The 17,470-nt window shown below is 41.1% G+C and overlaps 1 protein-coding gene across 1 annotated transcript in view; it reads left to right on the plus strand.

Annotated features, from left to right (window-relative positions):
- Window positions 1-6,574, plus strand: part of LOC139154135 (seizure protein 6 homolog) — a 46,265-nt gene extending 39,691 nt beyond the window's left edge. Inside the window, exons 17-18 of the mRNA XM_070728566.1 lie at window positions 2,012-2,114; window positions 3,699-6,574. Coding sequence (XP_070584667.1) covers window positions 2,012-2,114; window positions 3,699-3,728 — 133 coding nt within the window. The 3' untranslated portion in view covers window positions 3,729-6,574. The remainder of the gene's footprint in view (window positions 1-2,011; window positions 2,115-3,698) is intronic.
- Window positions 6,575-17,470: the final 10,896 nt, after the last annotated feature.

Below are 17,470 nucleotides of genomic sequence, written 5' to 3' on the forward strand. Positions count from 1 at the left end.
AATAAGTAATATAGTATAACTATATTACATTATTATGTTATAGGTTTTTTTTAATTATCTGTTATTTAGCCCACCTCCCCTACAGTGTAAAGAAAGACAGAGATGTTATTTAATAGCAAGTGGAGGCGAATTGAAATTTAATTCAAAGATTTTAACCTGAAAACCCTACACAGTTCCAATTCCCAGTTACAAGGAGATAATTATAATAATTTGTCTACTTAATGATGTTGAAAATGCCCTTTGCATAGAAAGGCATACAGATACACACACACATACACACAAGGTTTCCAAGATTAAACTGTAGCATAAAAATGCCTTCCAGTCATAAACTTGGGTTACCTTGTTTTATATGAATACCTCACTGCCTTTAATTAAAACAACTTGGGTTCATATAATGCCTTCCCAACCTACATTTAAAAGAGAGGAAAATTCCTTAATACTGCAATTGTATAACCAATTCAAAACCAAGATCACTGGTATATTAAGTGATAATAAAAGCTCCCGTATAGAAGGAACTTTAATTCCTGCCAAATCAACAAGTTTAAAGTTTTACACTTTTAAGAACAGGGTTCCCAGTCCATGGCCCGCTACTGGGTCTTGAGCTGTTCGGAACCAGCCCCCCCCCCAAACACACACTGCCCACAAAGCTGAAAAGATTGGGGGGGGGGGGGCTCTATTCTAGAAAGTATTAATCATATCCATACCTGCCACTAAACATAGCTAGAGTAACTGACTGAATGTTTATCAGTTTTGTTTCTTTGAATGGTCTTAGCCTCATGTATAAAATACATGGAGTGTTTTATATTCCAGTATATGTGTTCTGCCGGTGTGTTTCAACCGTAATTACAGGGTAATTAATCCAGGAAGACACACGATAAAAGGAAAACCCAAAAGTTTTTATAAACAGGAAAACAGAAACAGCTCCCTTTTTAAATGTCAAAGGGATTTTCTGGTACACACAAGGCACAGGTTAAATGCAATCCAATTGCTCACCCAATAACTAGGAAATTGAGTTCAATTCTAAAGTCCAGAGAGTCCACACCCACAATCCTGAACAGCAAAAACCACGATCTTGACGAAACAATGAATCAGATAAACTGCCATGAGGCTAAAACACCAGGTTGCACTTTTATCTGTAGCACTAATTACAGCAGCCCCACCCAACCACAGGTGGCCTCATTTTCTCTTGTAATAGTCCTTCAGTTGTTGTCTCCTATGCATCACTCTACGCGTGCGTGGATGTGTCATTAATTCTTGTTCAGAATCCAGGGATGATAAGGATGATTGATCTCCTCCTGGGCTGTCTGCTAAACTCCCCTCTTCCCTGTCACTCATGCTTCCTTGGTCAGAGGAGGCTTCGTCGGCAGATTCCATCGGGAGCAAAACAGGCCTGTGGAATGTGGATGTTTCCCCCACATCCACCTGCACATTCCTTGGGGCAGGAGCTGGGCCAGAGATAACCACAACAATATGGAATGTGTATATGGACAAAAAATGTATATGGACAAAGTACTTCAGTATATGGACAAAAATGTGATCAGTGATCAGATTGATTTTGTTGTGATAGATATGGCTGGTACTAACTAAATACATAAACAAAAATACGGACACTGCAACTGAACTTTGTATTTTACTGCAGTTGGAAGTTGGAAGTCTTTTCCCCCTCCTTTACCCCCCACTCCCTTCTTTACCTTTCTCCCTTCTTTCTTTGTTATCTTTGTTTCTCTTTGCATTTTATAGTATAATAAACGTGAATATTTTTTTAAAAAAATGAAAATGTGATTGAAATGTTGGCTGTGCGCAGACCATAGGAAGCTGCTTGGTAGCCAATCAGAAAATTGGTTGGTGACCAATTCTGAACCAGCCAAATGCAAAGTATGTAATCTCCTCCGCTGGGTTACTTCTGTAAGATACAATCCATGGAGCTATGCCATTAAAATGAATCTGATTTTCCAAACTGGTAGAGGCTGGTTGCTTCAATATGCTCTCTTCTTCTTTTACTTTCCTGCAGATTCCAAGGAAAAACTCTTTTTGGCTTCTCCTTTTCCAGCTCTCACAGCTACAGCCCCATCACTGTAGAATCTGATTTCAACAACCCTCTCTACGAGGCTGGGGTGAGCTGCAGATGCTCAGCCAAGCCGTTGTTCTATAGTACCTTTAAAAAACAAACAAACTCTGATTAAAGAGGGTTGACTTAGTCTGGCTCCTCATTTCCTCCTCTCTTACTGCTGTTTTCAACCTCTTGCAATCCTGCTGCAGTTCTGTACAGATTTATCCCAGATTTGGGCTGTAAAATTAGGGTCAGCCATTAGATCTCTTGCAGGAGATTTTAGCCTTTCCCACCCAACACTGCCATCAAGGGATCATCTAGCATTTTACGACCTGGATGAGTTCATTACAGATTTTCTGTCATTTTTCCCAACAAGGGTACCTCTTGACCACATTTCTACTGGTTTGGGGAAATTTTGCTCATTTCAACAGTACAGATAGTCCTTGACTTACAACAGTTCATTTAATGACCGTTTAGAGTTATCACAGCAATGAAAAAAAATTGAATTTATGACTATCCTTCACAGCAGGATCCCCATCATCATGTGATCAAAATTCAGAGGTTTGACAATTGACTCACATTTATGACCGTTGCTGTATCCCAAAGTCATGTCATCCCCTTTTATGACATTCTGATGAGCAAAATCAACGGAGAGGCTACATGCACTGTACAACTGGATTACTAATTTATCAACTGCATTGATTCACTTAACGACTGCGGCAAGAAAAGCTGTAAAACAGGGCAAAATTCACTTAATGAATGCCTCACTTAACAACAGAAATTTTGGGCTTGTTTGTCGTCATAAGTCAAGGACTCCCTGTACTCCCTCCAATACTTCCATATGCTGCCAGTAGGGTCACCAAAGCCCCCCTTTAGAGTTTTTTTAATTTGTTTGTTTGTTTGTTTGTTTTATTTTATTTGTCATACAAATATAGTATTGTATTGTAGTATGTTTAACATAGTATATGTATAAAGTAGAGATAGAAAAGATAAAAAGACATTAGGACAGGGACGGTAGGCACAAAGGTGCACTTATGCACGCCCCTTACAGACCTCCTAGAAAAGGGGAGAGGTCTTCTTTAGATAATGTAAGGTTGAAGGTTTTGGGATTGGGGTAAGAAAAAACAGAGTCCGGTAGTGAATTCCAGGCGTTGACCACTCTATTGCTGAAATCGTCTTTTCTGCAGTCTAGCTTGGAGCGATTTACATTTAATTTGTATCTATTGCGTGCTCTTGTGTGTTGTTGTTCTTACTGAATTTATTCTCTTTGGTGGGTTGGCACATGAGACCCAACAACTGTGCCACAACAGAAGTGGGTTCTGGATCCTTTTGCTGCCAGTTCGGTCAGGGCCGCACCGTGTGTGCGCATGTGTTTCGCGCCCGCCCTCCCACAATATTTGCTTCTGCACATATGCAGAACCAAAATCCAAGATGGCGGTGCCCACAGAGACACTAACAGAACCCAGCTCTGGATTACTAACAGTTCTAAAGAACTGGCTGGAACCGGTAGGAACCCACCTCTGTGCCACAGTGGATGAAGACGATCTTCTGACATTTGGGTAGTTTAAAGTCAATTAGGTGAAGTTAAAGGGAAGGAGCTGGCGAGATTCTGTCCCCGAAATAAGTTGTTTTTCTCCCCTCTTAACAGGATACCAGGGAATACGAAGTTTCCATTTAGAAGACGTTAAGAGGATCTGCCATTCTTCTCCCAAACCCAGCAAGGTCTGAAGATCAGCGACTGAGAATGATTCCTGATTTGGAGGGAATAGCGGAAGGTGGTTTTTGGGAGGGGGCTAAGGGAAAATGGAGGGGAGAGAAGGAGTTTATCCTTTCTACCCCACAAATTCAGCTTTATCTCTTCTTCTCCATGTTGCTGCCTGATGTCCACTCTCAGCTTTGGACCACTCCCTTCTCCCATGTAAATACTCTCTTCAATGTGCCAAATGTGTTTCTCACACACACACACACACACACTCACAGAGTTATTATTATTCTGCTTTACCTATTCGTTTTATTTCTCTATTTATTTATTATGTTACACTTTTCTTTTTTTCTTCATTTTAACGATCATCATTCCCTTAGTGGTTGAAAAACGAGGAGAGGGTTGACCTTATCCCTTCTGTCCTATTTTGTCCCCCACTCCGTTTTTAAGGAAGTGGGCCTGAGTTCTAAATGGTGCTGCCATTGAAATTAAAATAAGATAAAAAGCATCTCTGTAAACAAGGCTGTACTAAAACCTAATATATGTGGCTTTCCACTAGGAGATATATTTAATCCTAAAACCAGTGGCTAACAGATGTGGGTAACAGAAAAAGCCAAATGCTGAGAGGCATTAGAAAATATATTGATCCCTAATTCTTAACATGGAAGCAAGTCTCATGCTGTTCGGGAGAATTTACCTTCATAAAATTGGGAGTACATTAGATAATCATGGAAATGCAAGCAGTGCCATAAAACCATTGATTTTAGCTGTCTAGATTATATACTGTCGGAGTTTTCCAAAGTATGTGTGCTGCAACATGCCCAGCCAAAGAGTAATCAGGCTTCAATTGAAACAGATTTGTGGAATTTATTATTTTTCTCTATATTACAGAACACCGATGCTTCCAGAAATAAGATTGTTAGGTTTGGGGCTGTTGAAACAGCAAAACAATATAATCATTCTACCAGATTTAGCTGTATTTTTCTTTCTCATACCATTAATTTCCTTGCCTTAATGCTTCATACTTCTGTTCTATGCTTTGCCTAATATTACTTATCCCAAAATGGAACAGAATGATAGGCATGAATGAATCTACATATGTTTGTAGAACCCAGGACTAGGGTTGATACCCAGATAAGCGCACATAGATGTGCTGCCTATAAAGGGCTTTCTACTTATATTTTAGCTATTCTTCCTCCTAATCTAATATTTCTCCCACCTCTCTGAAAATAAGAAGAATAAAATAAAATAAATGAAACGAAATAAGGCAACATAATGCAGTTCTTGAAAAGAGGGGTTTGGTAGAACCATGGTAAGAAACGTGGTATTTTTGTTATATTGGAAGATATAACCACCCACAGTCAATCAATTCATTACTTGCAGTTTATCCTTTCCTTTCCTCTTAGAGCAGCTTCCATAGCACTTTGCCCTCTGATTTGTCCCTAGAAAAATGCTGTGGTTGGATTAGGATAAAAAAAGAGGGAAGGGGATTGGTCCAAAGTCATCCAGTCAACTTCCACGACTGCAGGTGGACTTGAATCTGTTCTCCACGATCAGATTAAACCCTTTTACTATTAGATCACATTGGCTCTTTGTTTACCATATTGGGTGTGCGGAATCACTTTAATTTTACATTTGACATACATGCAATAATACATCTGTTCAATCATTTTGATTGCTAAAAATTAATTTTCTTAGTCCCCAAATCTTTGGGGGAATAATTGTTCTAAGTTCTTCTGGAGCTATTTCTCATTAAATTCCTATGGCTGTTTAGATATAGACTAAAACCTTTTAATAATAAAACACTTCTCCCTAATGATTAGGATCCCTATAACTTTTAAAAGGTAAAATGTGTCTGATAACTTTAGGTTGCTTTCAAAGTTAACAAATCACTGACCATTACTAATTTTACATATGCTTATATTTATCATTTTTGAATTGTACTCTACAGCTCTTTTTAAAAAGGCAGTGTACATTTTCCTCATTTGTCTAACGTACTGACCCAAATAATAAAATAGCTGGAGGTTTTGCAGCCTCTGATTCATTACAGCATCCTCCGAATGATTTAAAAAAAGAGTAATGTAATTACGTCTGGAAAAGTTCGCAATATCTTAATAAGAAAATAACATGCCCACCTGGTATTAGACAATTGCTTTAAGGATTAAATATCATTTCAGGATGTAAACGGTTTATTGACAGCCTCTGTTGACCTAATACGACAGAAAGCCACTGACTGCCTTGTAGATGTTGACATTTTTCTGTGGCTCTTTCTGATATTCTTAAGTATGACAACAGGAAAGATCCCTAGTGCCAAAACATTCACTTTTAAAGCTGTTCAAGAGACACTCTTTTAGGACATTGAGACCATCCGAATGGAATCGTGGTACTCGTCTCTCATACTAAAAGGTCTGTAGGAGTTGAGAAAATTGTACCTAAAGCCCCTCACTTACTACCTGTATAGAGCAGGACATTAAAAATAGTACCTCCCAGCCCTTCTCCTGTCCCAAATAGTGAAACTGACTTATTATATCAACCCTTCCCTTGGTGGCCAGTCTTGTATTTTGGAAGAAGGTTTAAAAGTATGATTTACTCCAATTTTTGTAGATAAACTTATCCTTCCTCTTTGTAGATCTTTTATCATACCAGGAGGGCAGTCCTGACATATCCCCACAAATGACAGTACGGTTTTCTGGGGAATGCCCTCCTTTGCGTCCTTACCATTTACAATTATTCTTTTATTTTATTTTTTTTATTTTGGCGTTTGGTTACCTCCCTCGCTCCCGCTCCGTCTCATTGGCTTTTATTTTGGAGCAATAAATAAAGCGCACCATTTGTAAAAGCTGCGGCGTCTGTACTTCTGTTACAGTCCAACAGGAAATGAGTGTATTCTGCAGTAGTGGGGTTGCTTCTGGTTCGGTAGCACCGGCAGGAGGAGGCTCCGCCCTCTCGCCCGGGATGTTAATGCGCATGTGCAAACAGGTAGCAAAGGGTTTTAGAAACCACAACTGGTATTCTTTGCGTGGCAATGGGCAAGTTTGGCCATCCAACTTATATTAAAGAAGTGTTTGGTGGTAACATACATGAAACGATACTTTCACACCTGTTGGGAGGGGGTGAGTGCTTTGTGTTTTGAAACAGATTTAAGGGCAGTGGCTGGTGGCTAATTGGGTGTTGAAAAAGGTCCAAAGGCAAAAGAATATTGACACAGAAACCCAGTGGTTTTTCTTTTTTTAATTTAACTTAACGTTCTGTGGTTCTTTTCACTTTTTCATTGTCCCAAATGTGCTTTTTTAAAGAGGCAACTGGACTTTCTGTTTTTTTTCTTTGAAGATGTTTCGCTTCTCATCCAAGAAGCTCCCCGTAACAAAACAAAAAACCAAACCCAAAACAAACCCCCCAGAAAGTCCAGTTATCTCTTGAAAAAAGCACCTTTGGGACAACCATGACTAGAAATTGCATCAAGCAGCCCATAGGTAAACATAAATACATTTAAAAAGCAACTTGTCTCTTTAACAGAATTGAGCCAGTTATGGAAAGGAACCTAATCATGTACTAATGGTTGTGAATAAAAATGTGAACAGGTGGCTTGTTTGAAATATTAGCATCACATACCGGAGGTAGGTGGTTCTATAACCACAATGTCACATCTATTTCTGGCTGCTACACCTATCTTCTGGGCCTCCATTTAATTTTTATTTGTGCATGATCTATGGAATGCTAGATACTCTCTGAGCTAGATTGTTCGTTGCAGATGCTTCGTTACCCAACTAGGAAACATCGGTACCAGTTAGTGTGGGGTTGTTCCCTGTTTATATCCTTACGCCTACTACTGATGATGATATCTATTAAGATCATGATGGCGAACCGCTGGCATGCACGGCGCCTCCTGTTCCTTTCCCGGTTTCTGGCGCATGTGCGCATGTGACGATCAGCTGGACTTTGTATGCGTGGCAGTGCCGGAAACTGGAAGAACTGGTCTTCCATTGTTTGCTTGCAGATGAAAAGTCCAGAAAGTCCAATTGTCTTTTGCTGGACTTTGTATGTATAGCAGTGCCAGAAACTGAAAGAACTGATCATGCATGTTGACCAGCTGATTGGTACATACATGTGCGCTGTGTTAACCGGAAGATTTGCTGGCCAGAAGTTCATTTTCCAGCCCGTGCAAGCCCTCTGGGCAGCTCCCCTTTCAGATTGAGTGCGTGACCCGCACACAAAGCACACACGCAAAATACTTGTTAGGACTCTGTCCATAACGGTTGGGTTGGAAATATGTGTTATAACTGAGCTATGTGTATTTAGCTGAGGTGTTGCAGACTGCCACAAGAGGGAGTGAGAGTTCATAGCTTATTTTTTTGAGTCATCCTCTCTGTTTCTCTTTGTCTGGTTACTCACTGTTAATGGCTACTCATTGTTAGGTTTGCTCTGCATTTTCTCTGCAATCTCTCTGTATTGTAGTTATATATTATGGCTAAAATGTGTTTAGGCTTGATTTCTTTGTTTCCTGATTATGACAAAGACAACTGGTAAGAAAGACTATGTACTTGGTAATCTTTGGATTGTTATTCTGACTTATGTGTATGACTTAGACTGTTTATCTGAATGTGTTATTTCACGAAGTAAACTTTAATTCAAGTTAGTATATCTGTGTGTGGCTGAATAATTATTCACAACAAATCTCAATCTAAATGTTTTTGTGTTTGCACAACCTTGGTAAACAAGGATTACTCTGCTCATACACTAACATTGGTTATGGGCCCAGAGAGATATTGAGAGTTAGTGTGAATATTCAGTTTCATATTCAGACAGCTAACTTGTGGTTTACTGTTAAACTAACAATGGCACAAGAACAGTCAACTAGCTCATCTCTGATAACCTAGTTAGATGGAACAAATTATGTTTCCTGGTCTATCAAGTGCAGCCTATTTCTGCGTTAAGAAGGATTATGGACTATGGTTAACAAGCCACTGGATGTTACAGCCTGGGATCCAACAAATAATGAAGATAAGAAGAAAATAGCTGACTTTAACAAGGATAATGAAAAGGTTCTTAGCATTATTGGACTGACCCTCAGTGATCGACAACTTATCCATATATCTGGTGAAGACTCTGCTGCCAAGTGTTGGAATACCTTAAAGAGACTTTATGTTCGTGATAGTGTTGGTGCCCACATACACCTTGCGCATAAACTGTTCAGAGCACGTTTGTTAAAAGGTGGTGGCATGTTAGCTCATTTGGAGTTTACGAAGAGAACATTACTAGAGCTACATGAAAAAGATCTGATTTTCTCAGAATTGCATCAAGTTTATATTATTCTTTTTTCGTTGAATGACTCTTACGGTGATTATGTGTCTTCACTGGAAGCTTTGACCAGAGTTGAACTGACATTGATTGGCATAATTGGGAGACTGTTAGAAGAGTCTAGAAGAAGACAAGATAGAAAACATTTGAAAGAGAAACAACCACAGGAAGAAAACTGTCTTCAACTACCCATATTGTTAAGAAATGTTATTCTTGTGGGGCTAAGGGTCATATAGCCAGATTTTGTAAAAAGAGTAAAAAAGCAGAATGCTAGTAACATGCAGAGAGCTTATAACGATGTAAGTGCAACTAAATCAAGTACAAATAAAAATGTAAACTATGATATCTGGATAATAGACAGTGGGGCATCTTAATGTATAACTAAAAGTAAAGAGAGATTTGTGAATATGACTAAAGGTAACCCGCATGTATCATTAACAAATGGCTGGAAATTGAGAGCATCTGGAGAAGGTAATGCATATTGTTCATGTATTAATAAAAGTTTACCAATGTTATATGTACCTAACCTTATATATAACTTGCTATCTGTGAGAGAATTGGTAAAAGCAGGGTTTGTAGTAACTTTTCAGGGAGATAAATGCTTAATTAAAAAAAACAAGGTAAAAGAGTTACTGCAAGATTGCATGATGGCTTTATACATTATTTATTTATTTTATTATTTATTTTATTAATTGGATTTGTATGCCGCCCCTCACTGAGGACTCGGGGTGGCTCACAACACATCAAAGAAAACAGTATACAATATAAACTACTAAAATCCATATAATTCACTATACTAAAACCCATTATAAAAACCCTGGAGCATTAAAAATCATTCACATTTGAACCACAAACATACCTCATATTCATCGGCCAGAGGCTAGGGTCTAGTGACCCCAAGCCTGGCGGCATAGATAGGTTTTCAGGTTCTTGTGGAAGGCGAGGAGGGTGGGGGCAGTACAAATCTCTGGGGGGAACTGATTCCAGAGGGCTGGGCCCCCCACATAGAAGGCTCTTCCTCTAGATTCCACCAAGCGACATTGTCTTGTTGATGGAACCTGGAGAAGGCCGACTCTGTGGGACCTAACCGGTTGCTGAGACTCATACAGCAGTAGGCGGTCCTACAAGTAATCTGGGTCCAATGCCATGTAGAGGTTTATAGGTTATAACCAACACTTTGAATTGCATCCAGAAACCAATCAGCAGCCAATGCAGTCCGTGGAGTGCTGGCGAAACATGGGCATGTCCTGGGAGGCCCACGACTGCTTGCGCAACTGCATTCTGCATGATTTGCAGTTTCCAAACACTCTTCAAAGAGTCCCATGTAGAGCGCATTGCAGTAGTCAAACCTCGAGGTGATAAGGGCATGAGTGACTGTGAGTAGAGACTCCTTGTCCAAATAGGGTTGCAACAGGTGAATCTGGGCAAATACCCCCTCACCACAGCTGGCAGTCAAGTTCCAAAGTCTGGTGTGGATTGAGGAGGACACCCAAGTTGCGGATCCTCTCTGAGGGGGTCAAAAGTTCCCCCCCCCCAGGGTGATGGACGGACAGATGGAGATATCCTTGGGAGGCAGAACCCACAGCCATTCCATTTTGTTGGGGTTGAGTCTGAGCCTGTTAACACTCAGCCAGACCCTAACAGCTCCCAGATACCAGCATATTACTTCCACTGCTTCACGGAGTGGGCATGGGGTGGAAATGTATGTTTTACATACATTTCCACCCCATGAGTATTATCAACATACTGATGGTAACTCACCCCATGAGCTCGGATTATCTCACTCAGCGGTTTCATGTAGATATTAAAAAGAGGGGGGAGGACCAACTCCTGAGTAACCCCACAAGGGAGGGACCTAGGAATCGACCTCTGACCCTCTGCTAACACTGACTGTGACTGACTGGAGAGGTATGAGATGAATCACCATAAAACGGTGCCTCCAACTCCCAGTCCCTCCAGTCAGTGCAGAAGGATACCATGGTCGATGGTATCAAAAGCTGTTGAAAGGTCGAGAAGCACCAGGATAGAGGATAAACCCCTATCCTGGACCTGCCAGAAATAATTCGTCAGCATCACCAAAGCAGTTTCTGTGCCATAGCTGAGCCTGAATCCTGACTGTTGAGGGCCCAGATAATCAGCTTCATACAAGGATCTTTGGAGCTGGAACAACACTACCTTCTCAACAACCTTTCCAATGAAGGGAGGTTTGGAGACAGGACAATAGTTATTAAATATGGCTGGATCTAGGGAAGGCTACTTGAGGAGGGGATGCACAATTGCCTCCTTAGAGGGAGCCAGAGAGGACCTCTCCCTCAATGAAACATTGGCAATCTCCTGGACCCAGCCAGTAGGGGTATGGGTCCAACAAACAGGCGATAGAGCTCACAGCTCCCATGACCTTGTCCACTTCATCAGGTGTTATCAGGTGAAACTCCTCCCGCACAACAGGACTAAGATGGACTGCTGTCATCTCAACTGACTCATTGTCAGCTGACACTGTATTCCAGTCAAAGTCAAGATCTGTCCAGATCTGAGCAATTTTATCTGCGAAAAACTTGTTTAAATCCTCAGCACTACCCTGCAAAGGTTTGTCAACTCTGAGCCCAGCATCTGGATTTCACTTGTCACCAGCACCCCGGGCTGAATTCAAGGGGCCGGAATAAGGGATCGCCTTCAAGCAGTGAGCTCCTGTTCCCCGAGAGCGGCCTGCCCCATGTCTCCTGCCATATCTGCTTCTCCCCACCAAGACTGCAATATTCCTGCCCTTTGCCACCCCAGAGATGGGTTCCCCCACCCCTCCCACCTCCTAAGCGTCAGATGAACTGACCCACTCAACTCATTCATCTCAGTCATACATTTCATCCAATCCATACTTTTCCAATTGCCCTCCACAGACTTCAGAGGACAATCAGAACTGCAGAAAAAGCAATTGCTGCCAACCTGCCTTCCATTGAGGACCTGTATACTGCACGAGTCAAAAAGAGGGTGGGGAAAATATTTACTGACCCCTCATATCCTGGACACAAACTGTTTCAACTCCTACCCTCAAAACGTCGCTACAGAGCACTGCACACCAAGACAACTAGACACAAGAACAGATTTTTCCCGAACGCCATCACTCTACTAAACAAATAATTCACTCAACACTGTCAGATTTTCTACTAAATCTATTCTATTCTAAATAAACTAAAAACAGTACTAAAAGCAATATTAAAACAGTATAAGACCACCAGTATAAAAGTTATAAAAATCACGATCACAAAAAGGTTATAAAATCATAATCACAATAAATACAATACAATGAATAAAACAGCTACAATCGTCCTCGGGATGATGCAAGCAAACAGGAGGACCCATAATGAGTAAAATGATATTGGTACTTGTTTCTCAGTCTTCATATGACCAGATGTTTAAAAATGGCCTGAATTTTTCTTCTCCTCCCAATAGGCTCTATTGGGGAGGTGCTATTATAACAGTGAGATGTTTTAGAAAATCATTACTAAGCCTACTGCCAAATTGCCACAGCATCATTAATTGACAATATATTTTTAACTCTCTTCACAAGCACTTAAAAAACAAATGCTTTTGTAGGGAAGTCATCTTCTATTAAGTTAAAATAAAGCTGCGTTGCTGAGATCAAATCCTGGTTATGACACAGTCATGTCTATATATGGGTAGTTCCTTTTACAATTCAGAAGTGACTGCTCTTGCCTTTTTGAGGAATAGTTCTGGTTTGGCAGTTTCCCACTTTAATTTTCAGCTGTTCTGTTTTCCTTTGAGGGTCCCAACCAAACCTTGAGGGTTGGTAATGGATGGCTCTTCTATAACATGGTTGGCTCAGGAATTCTGGGAGTTGAAGTCCACAAGTTATAAAAGGGCCATGGTTCTCCACCTGTGTCACAGAAGATCTATTGAAACCAGAAGCTTATATCAAATAAAACTTTTAAACATTTGCTTGTACAATAAGACTACAAGTAGTCCCAGTGAAGGGCTACCAAAATTTTTACTACCGCACTGTGGGCATGGCTTATTTTGTGGGTGTGGCTTATTTTGTGCCATGTGACCAGGTGGGAGTAGCTTAACGATCATGTGACTTGACCAAGGATTTTGCAAGAACCTCAAACCAATATCCATATCAATGGACTCAAAACAAGCAGGTCATCGAATTTACCCACATCCTAGAAGTGAGGAGCTATAGAACAGTGAAATTACAGAAACATCTCACTTAGAATTTTGAAAGTACATTTTGAGCATTGTCATAAAGCTGCATTCATGATTAAAATAGCTGGCTTTGGGGTTTTTAAACGCTTTCGGGAAGAACGCAGAGGCTGCCCAAAGAGGACGCCCTGCATTTTCTTTCAACATCTGTCAGTGCAAATTGGATGCTCTGGGGTGGAGCTCCATTTTCACTACCCCACTGTGTTCCACCCCTGAGTAGTCCTCAACATACAACAATTTATTTAATGACCATTCAAAGTTACAATAGCAGCTATTTACAACCCATACCCCACTTACAATTATTGCATGGCCTTGCAATCAAATTCAGGTCCTTGGCAATTGGTGTGTCTTTACAAGGGTTGCAACCTTCTGAGCAAAGACAATAGGGGAAAGCTGGATTTACTTAATGTCTGTGTGCTTCATTTAACAGCTGCAATGATTCATTTAACTATGGGGAAAAAAGATTATTTACTTAACATCCATCTTACTTAGCAATGGAAATTCTGGTTCAAGTTGTGGTCACTCCTCTCGAAACAGAATACCCTATGAAAATAGACTAACAATCCTGGGCCTTGAAAGCTTAGAACTACGGCGCCTAAAACACGATTTAAGTATTGCCCACAAGATCATATGCTGCAACGTCCTACCGGTCAATGACTACTTCAGCTTCAACCACAACAACACAAGAGCATGCAACAGATTCAAACTTAACATTAACCGCTCCAAAAATATGACTGTAAAAAATATGACTTTAACAATCGAGTTGTCGAAGTGTGGAACTCATTACCGGACTCAATAGTGTCAACCCCTAACCCCCAACATTTCTCCCTTAGACTATCCACGATTGACCTCTCCAGGTTCCTAAGAGGCCAGTAAGGGGCGTACATAAGTGCACTGATGTGCCTTTCGTCCCCTGTCCAATTGTCTTTCTTTTATCTCATGTATTATATATATTTTCTTCCTTTCATATATCCTCTCCTCTATTTTTACATATTATCTTTATATATATTACTTCATGTCTATTCTCTTCCATATGTATTGTGTATTGGACAAATGAATGAATAAATAAATAAATAAATAAAAATAAAGTCAAGGACTACCTGTATGAAACAAAAAGCATATTGAAGATTTTGCATAATCGTATTTAGGCATGTTTTGTCCTGGGGTAACACAGAGAATAAGTCCCTCTGTATCTTATGATTTAATTGGATTCCTATCCATTTCCTTTCCTGATGATGTATTGTAAAATCCATTCTCCAGCAGGAGACTCACAGGTTCATAGCAGGTTTCACTGCAGAGAAGAAAGGTGAAGTAGTCATTATGTTCATTTTGATTATTGTATCACAGCAAACCACGATTTACCAAGCTTAAAATAAAACATGACTTAGAAAATGCAGTTCTTCTCAATTATTTTCTGTTGCACCCCGCCCTAGGAAGACGTAAACATTTCACGCCCCCCCCCCCAAATTCTCCCATCTGGGCCCCAGCGGAATTTTAGTGTTAATATTTATTATTATTTTAATTATAAAAATATAATAATAATAATAATAATTATTATTATTATTATTTATTAGATTTGTATGCTGCCCCTCTCCGAAGACTCGGGGCGGCTCACAACAACGATAAAAACAATATTATAATGGCACAAATCTAATATTAAAAAACTAAAAACCCTATCATAATTAAAAACCAAACAGCACACACATACCAAACATAAATTATAATAAGCTTGGGGGAAAGATGTCTCAAATCCCCCATGCCTGGCGGTATAGGTGGGTCTTAAGTAGTTTACGGAAGACAAGGAGGGCCGGGGCCGCCACAGAGAAGGCTCTTCCCCTGGGGCCCGCCAGATGACATTGTTTAGTCGATGGGACCCGGAGAAGGCCAACTCTGTGGGACCTTATCGGCCGCTGGGATTCGTGCGGTAGCAGGCGGTTCCGGAGGTACTCTGATCCAATGCCATGTAGGGCTTTATAAGCTGCAAGCAAACTATTGGCTGGGGAAGGCTGCTTTATCTTGGGGTAACACTGAACTCAGTGGAGCCTGTTTTCGGTTAGGCAGGCATAGCCTACCATGGTTAGGGCCCTCTTTTGACACGGGGCCAGGTCAGCTTAATCAAGTCAATGTTTTGGGGTCGCCAGCCTGGCTCTGATGGACACTCCCAGCTAATGGTGTGGAAGGAGGTTTTAGGGTGCCGTTTGAAGCTTTTGCCCAGCTGCAGGGGATACTCTTCCTTGTCTAGCTGCAGGTTTGCCAGGCTGTTCATGGATACTGCAACACCCGTCCAGAACAACAAAAACCCAAGCAGCCGCCCTGCCCCGCCTGGCCACCTTCTCTTCCAGGCTCGGGAGAAGAGTGCAACTAGGAAAACACTCCCCCTACAGGGAAATCGATATTCCTTCCCCCTAGGCCTATACAATTTATGCATGGTATGTTTGTATGTATGTTTAGTTTTTAATAAGGGTTTTTAGTTATTTTAAATATTAGATTTGTTGTATGCTGTTTTTATTATTGTTGTTAGCCGCCCCGAGTCTATGGAGAGGGGCGGCATACAAATCTAATAAATGAATGAATGAATGAATGAATGAATGAATGAATAAATAAATAAATAAATAAATAAATAAATAATACTTTTGCAACTTTTTTGATGATTGATATTAGTTACTAAAAAAATACTGCATTTTATTGTATTGTTTGAATGTATGTTGAGAGAAAAATAAAATAAAATTTGCACCCCCCAAAAGTCTTTCCTTCCTCTGTCCCTCCATTCATTTCATTCTTCCTCCTTCCTCCCTCCCTCCATTTCTCCTTCCTTTCCTCCTTCCTTCCTCTCCATTTCTCTCTTTCCCTCCCTCTTTTTCCCTTTCCTTCCTTTCTTTCTCTCCACTTCTCTCTCTCTCTCTGTGTTCACTCTTTTCCCTCTCTTTCCCTCCAGGTCTTATTTCTGTGTACTTCTTCCTCCCCCGTCTCTCTCTCATTTGTTTCTCTTCCCTTTTTGCTCTCATTTCTTATTTTTTATTATTTCTCTCACCTTCATTTCTGTTTTTCTCTCGCTTTGATCTCCCTTTTTCTTTCTCTCGGGCTGCAGGATTGGGGTGGGGGCTGATGGAGCGAGCCCACTTGCACCGATCAAGGCTGCCCTGTGGACTTTCTCAAGTGTCTGGATACACAGAGCGCCGACGCACGGCTGCTTTTCCTCAGCTGCTGCCACACACCCCATATCACTTGCCCAGCGGCAGGCGTTTCTTGCAAGGTCCCTGCTGGCAGCGCCCCCGTTTTGGATGCCCGTGGTGACTACCCGCCCCCATCCAAACTGTGGGTGGTGCCAGCAGGGACCCTGCGAGAAATGCCCTTCGCCGGGCAAGTGATATGGGGTGCATGGCGGCAGCTGAGGGGAAGCGGAAGGGTGTCGCTTGGTGCTCTGTGTATCCAGATGCTCGAGAAAGCCGGCAGGGCAGCCTTGATTGGTGCAAGGGGGCTGGCCTCCATCAGCCCCCACCCCAACCTTCTGCCTTTGGGAGGTGGGAGAAACCCATACCCCACTTACAATTATTGCATGGCCTTGCAATCAAATTCAGGTCCTTGGCAATTGGTGTGTCTTTACAAGGGTTGCAACCTTCTGAGCAAAGACAATAGGGGAAAGCTGGATCTACTTAATGTCTGTGTGCTTCATTTAACAGCTGCAATTATTCATTTAACTATGGGGAAAAAAGATTATTTACTTAACATCCATCTTACTTAGCAATGGAAATTCTGGTTCAAGTTGTGGTCACTCCTCTCGAAACAGAATACCCTATGAAAATAGACTAACAATCCTGGGCCTTGAAAGCTTAGAACTACGGCGCCTAAAACACGATTTAAGTGTATTGCCCACAAGATCATATGCTGCAACGTCCTACCGGTCAATGACTACTTCAGCTTCAACCACAACAACACAAGAGCATGCAACAGATTCAAACTTAACATTAACCGCTCCAAAAATATGACTGTAAAAAATATGACTTTAACAATCGAGTTGTCGAAGTGTGGAACTCATTACCGGACTCAATAGTGTCAACCCCTAACCCCCAACATTTCTCCCTTAGACTATCCACGATTGACCTCTCCAGGTTCCTAAGAGGCCAGTAAGGGGCGTACATAAGTGCACTGATGTGCCTTTCGTCCCCTGTCCAATTGTCTTTCTTTTATCTCATGTATTATAT

Source organism: Erythrolamprus reginae, chromosome Z (assembly GCF_031021105.1).
Source record: "Erythrolamprus reginae isolate rEryReg1 chromosome Z, rEryReg1.hap1, whole genome shotgun sequence".
Taxonomy (NCBI): Eukaryota; Metazoa; Chordata; class Lepidosauria; order Squamata; family Dipsadidae; genus Erythrolamprus; species Erythrolamprus reginae.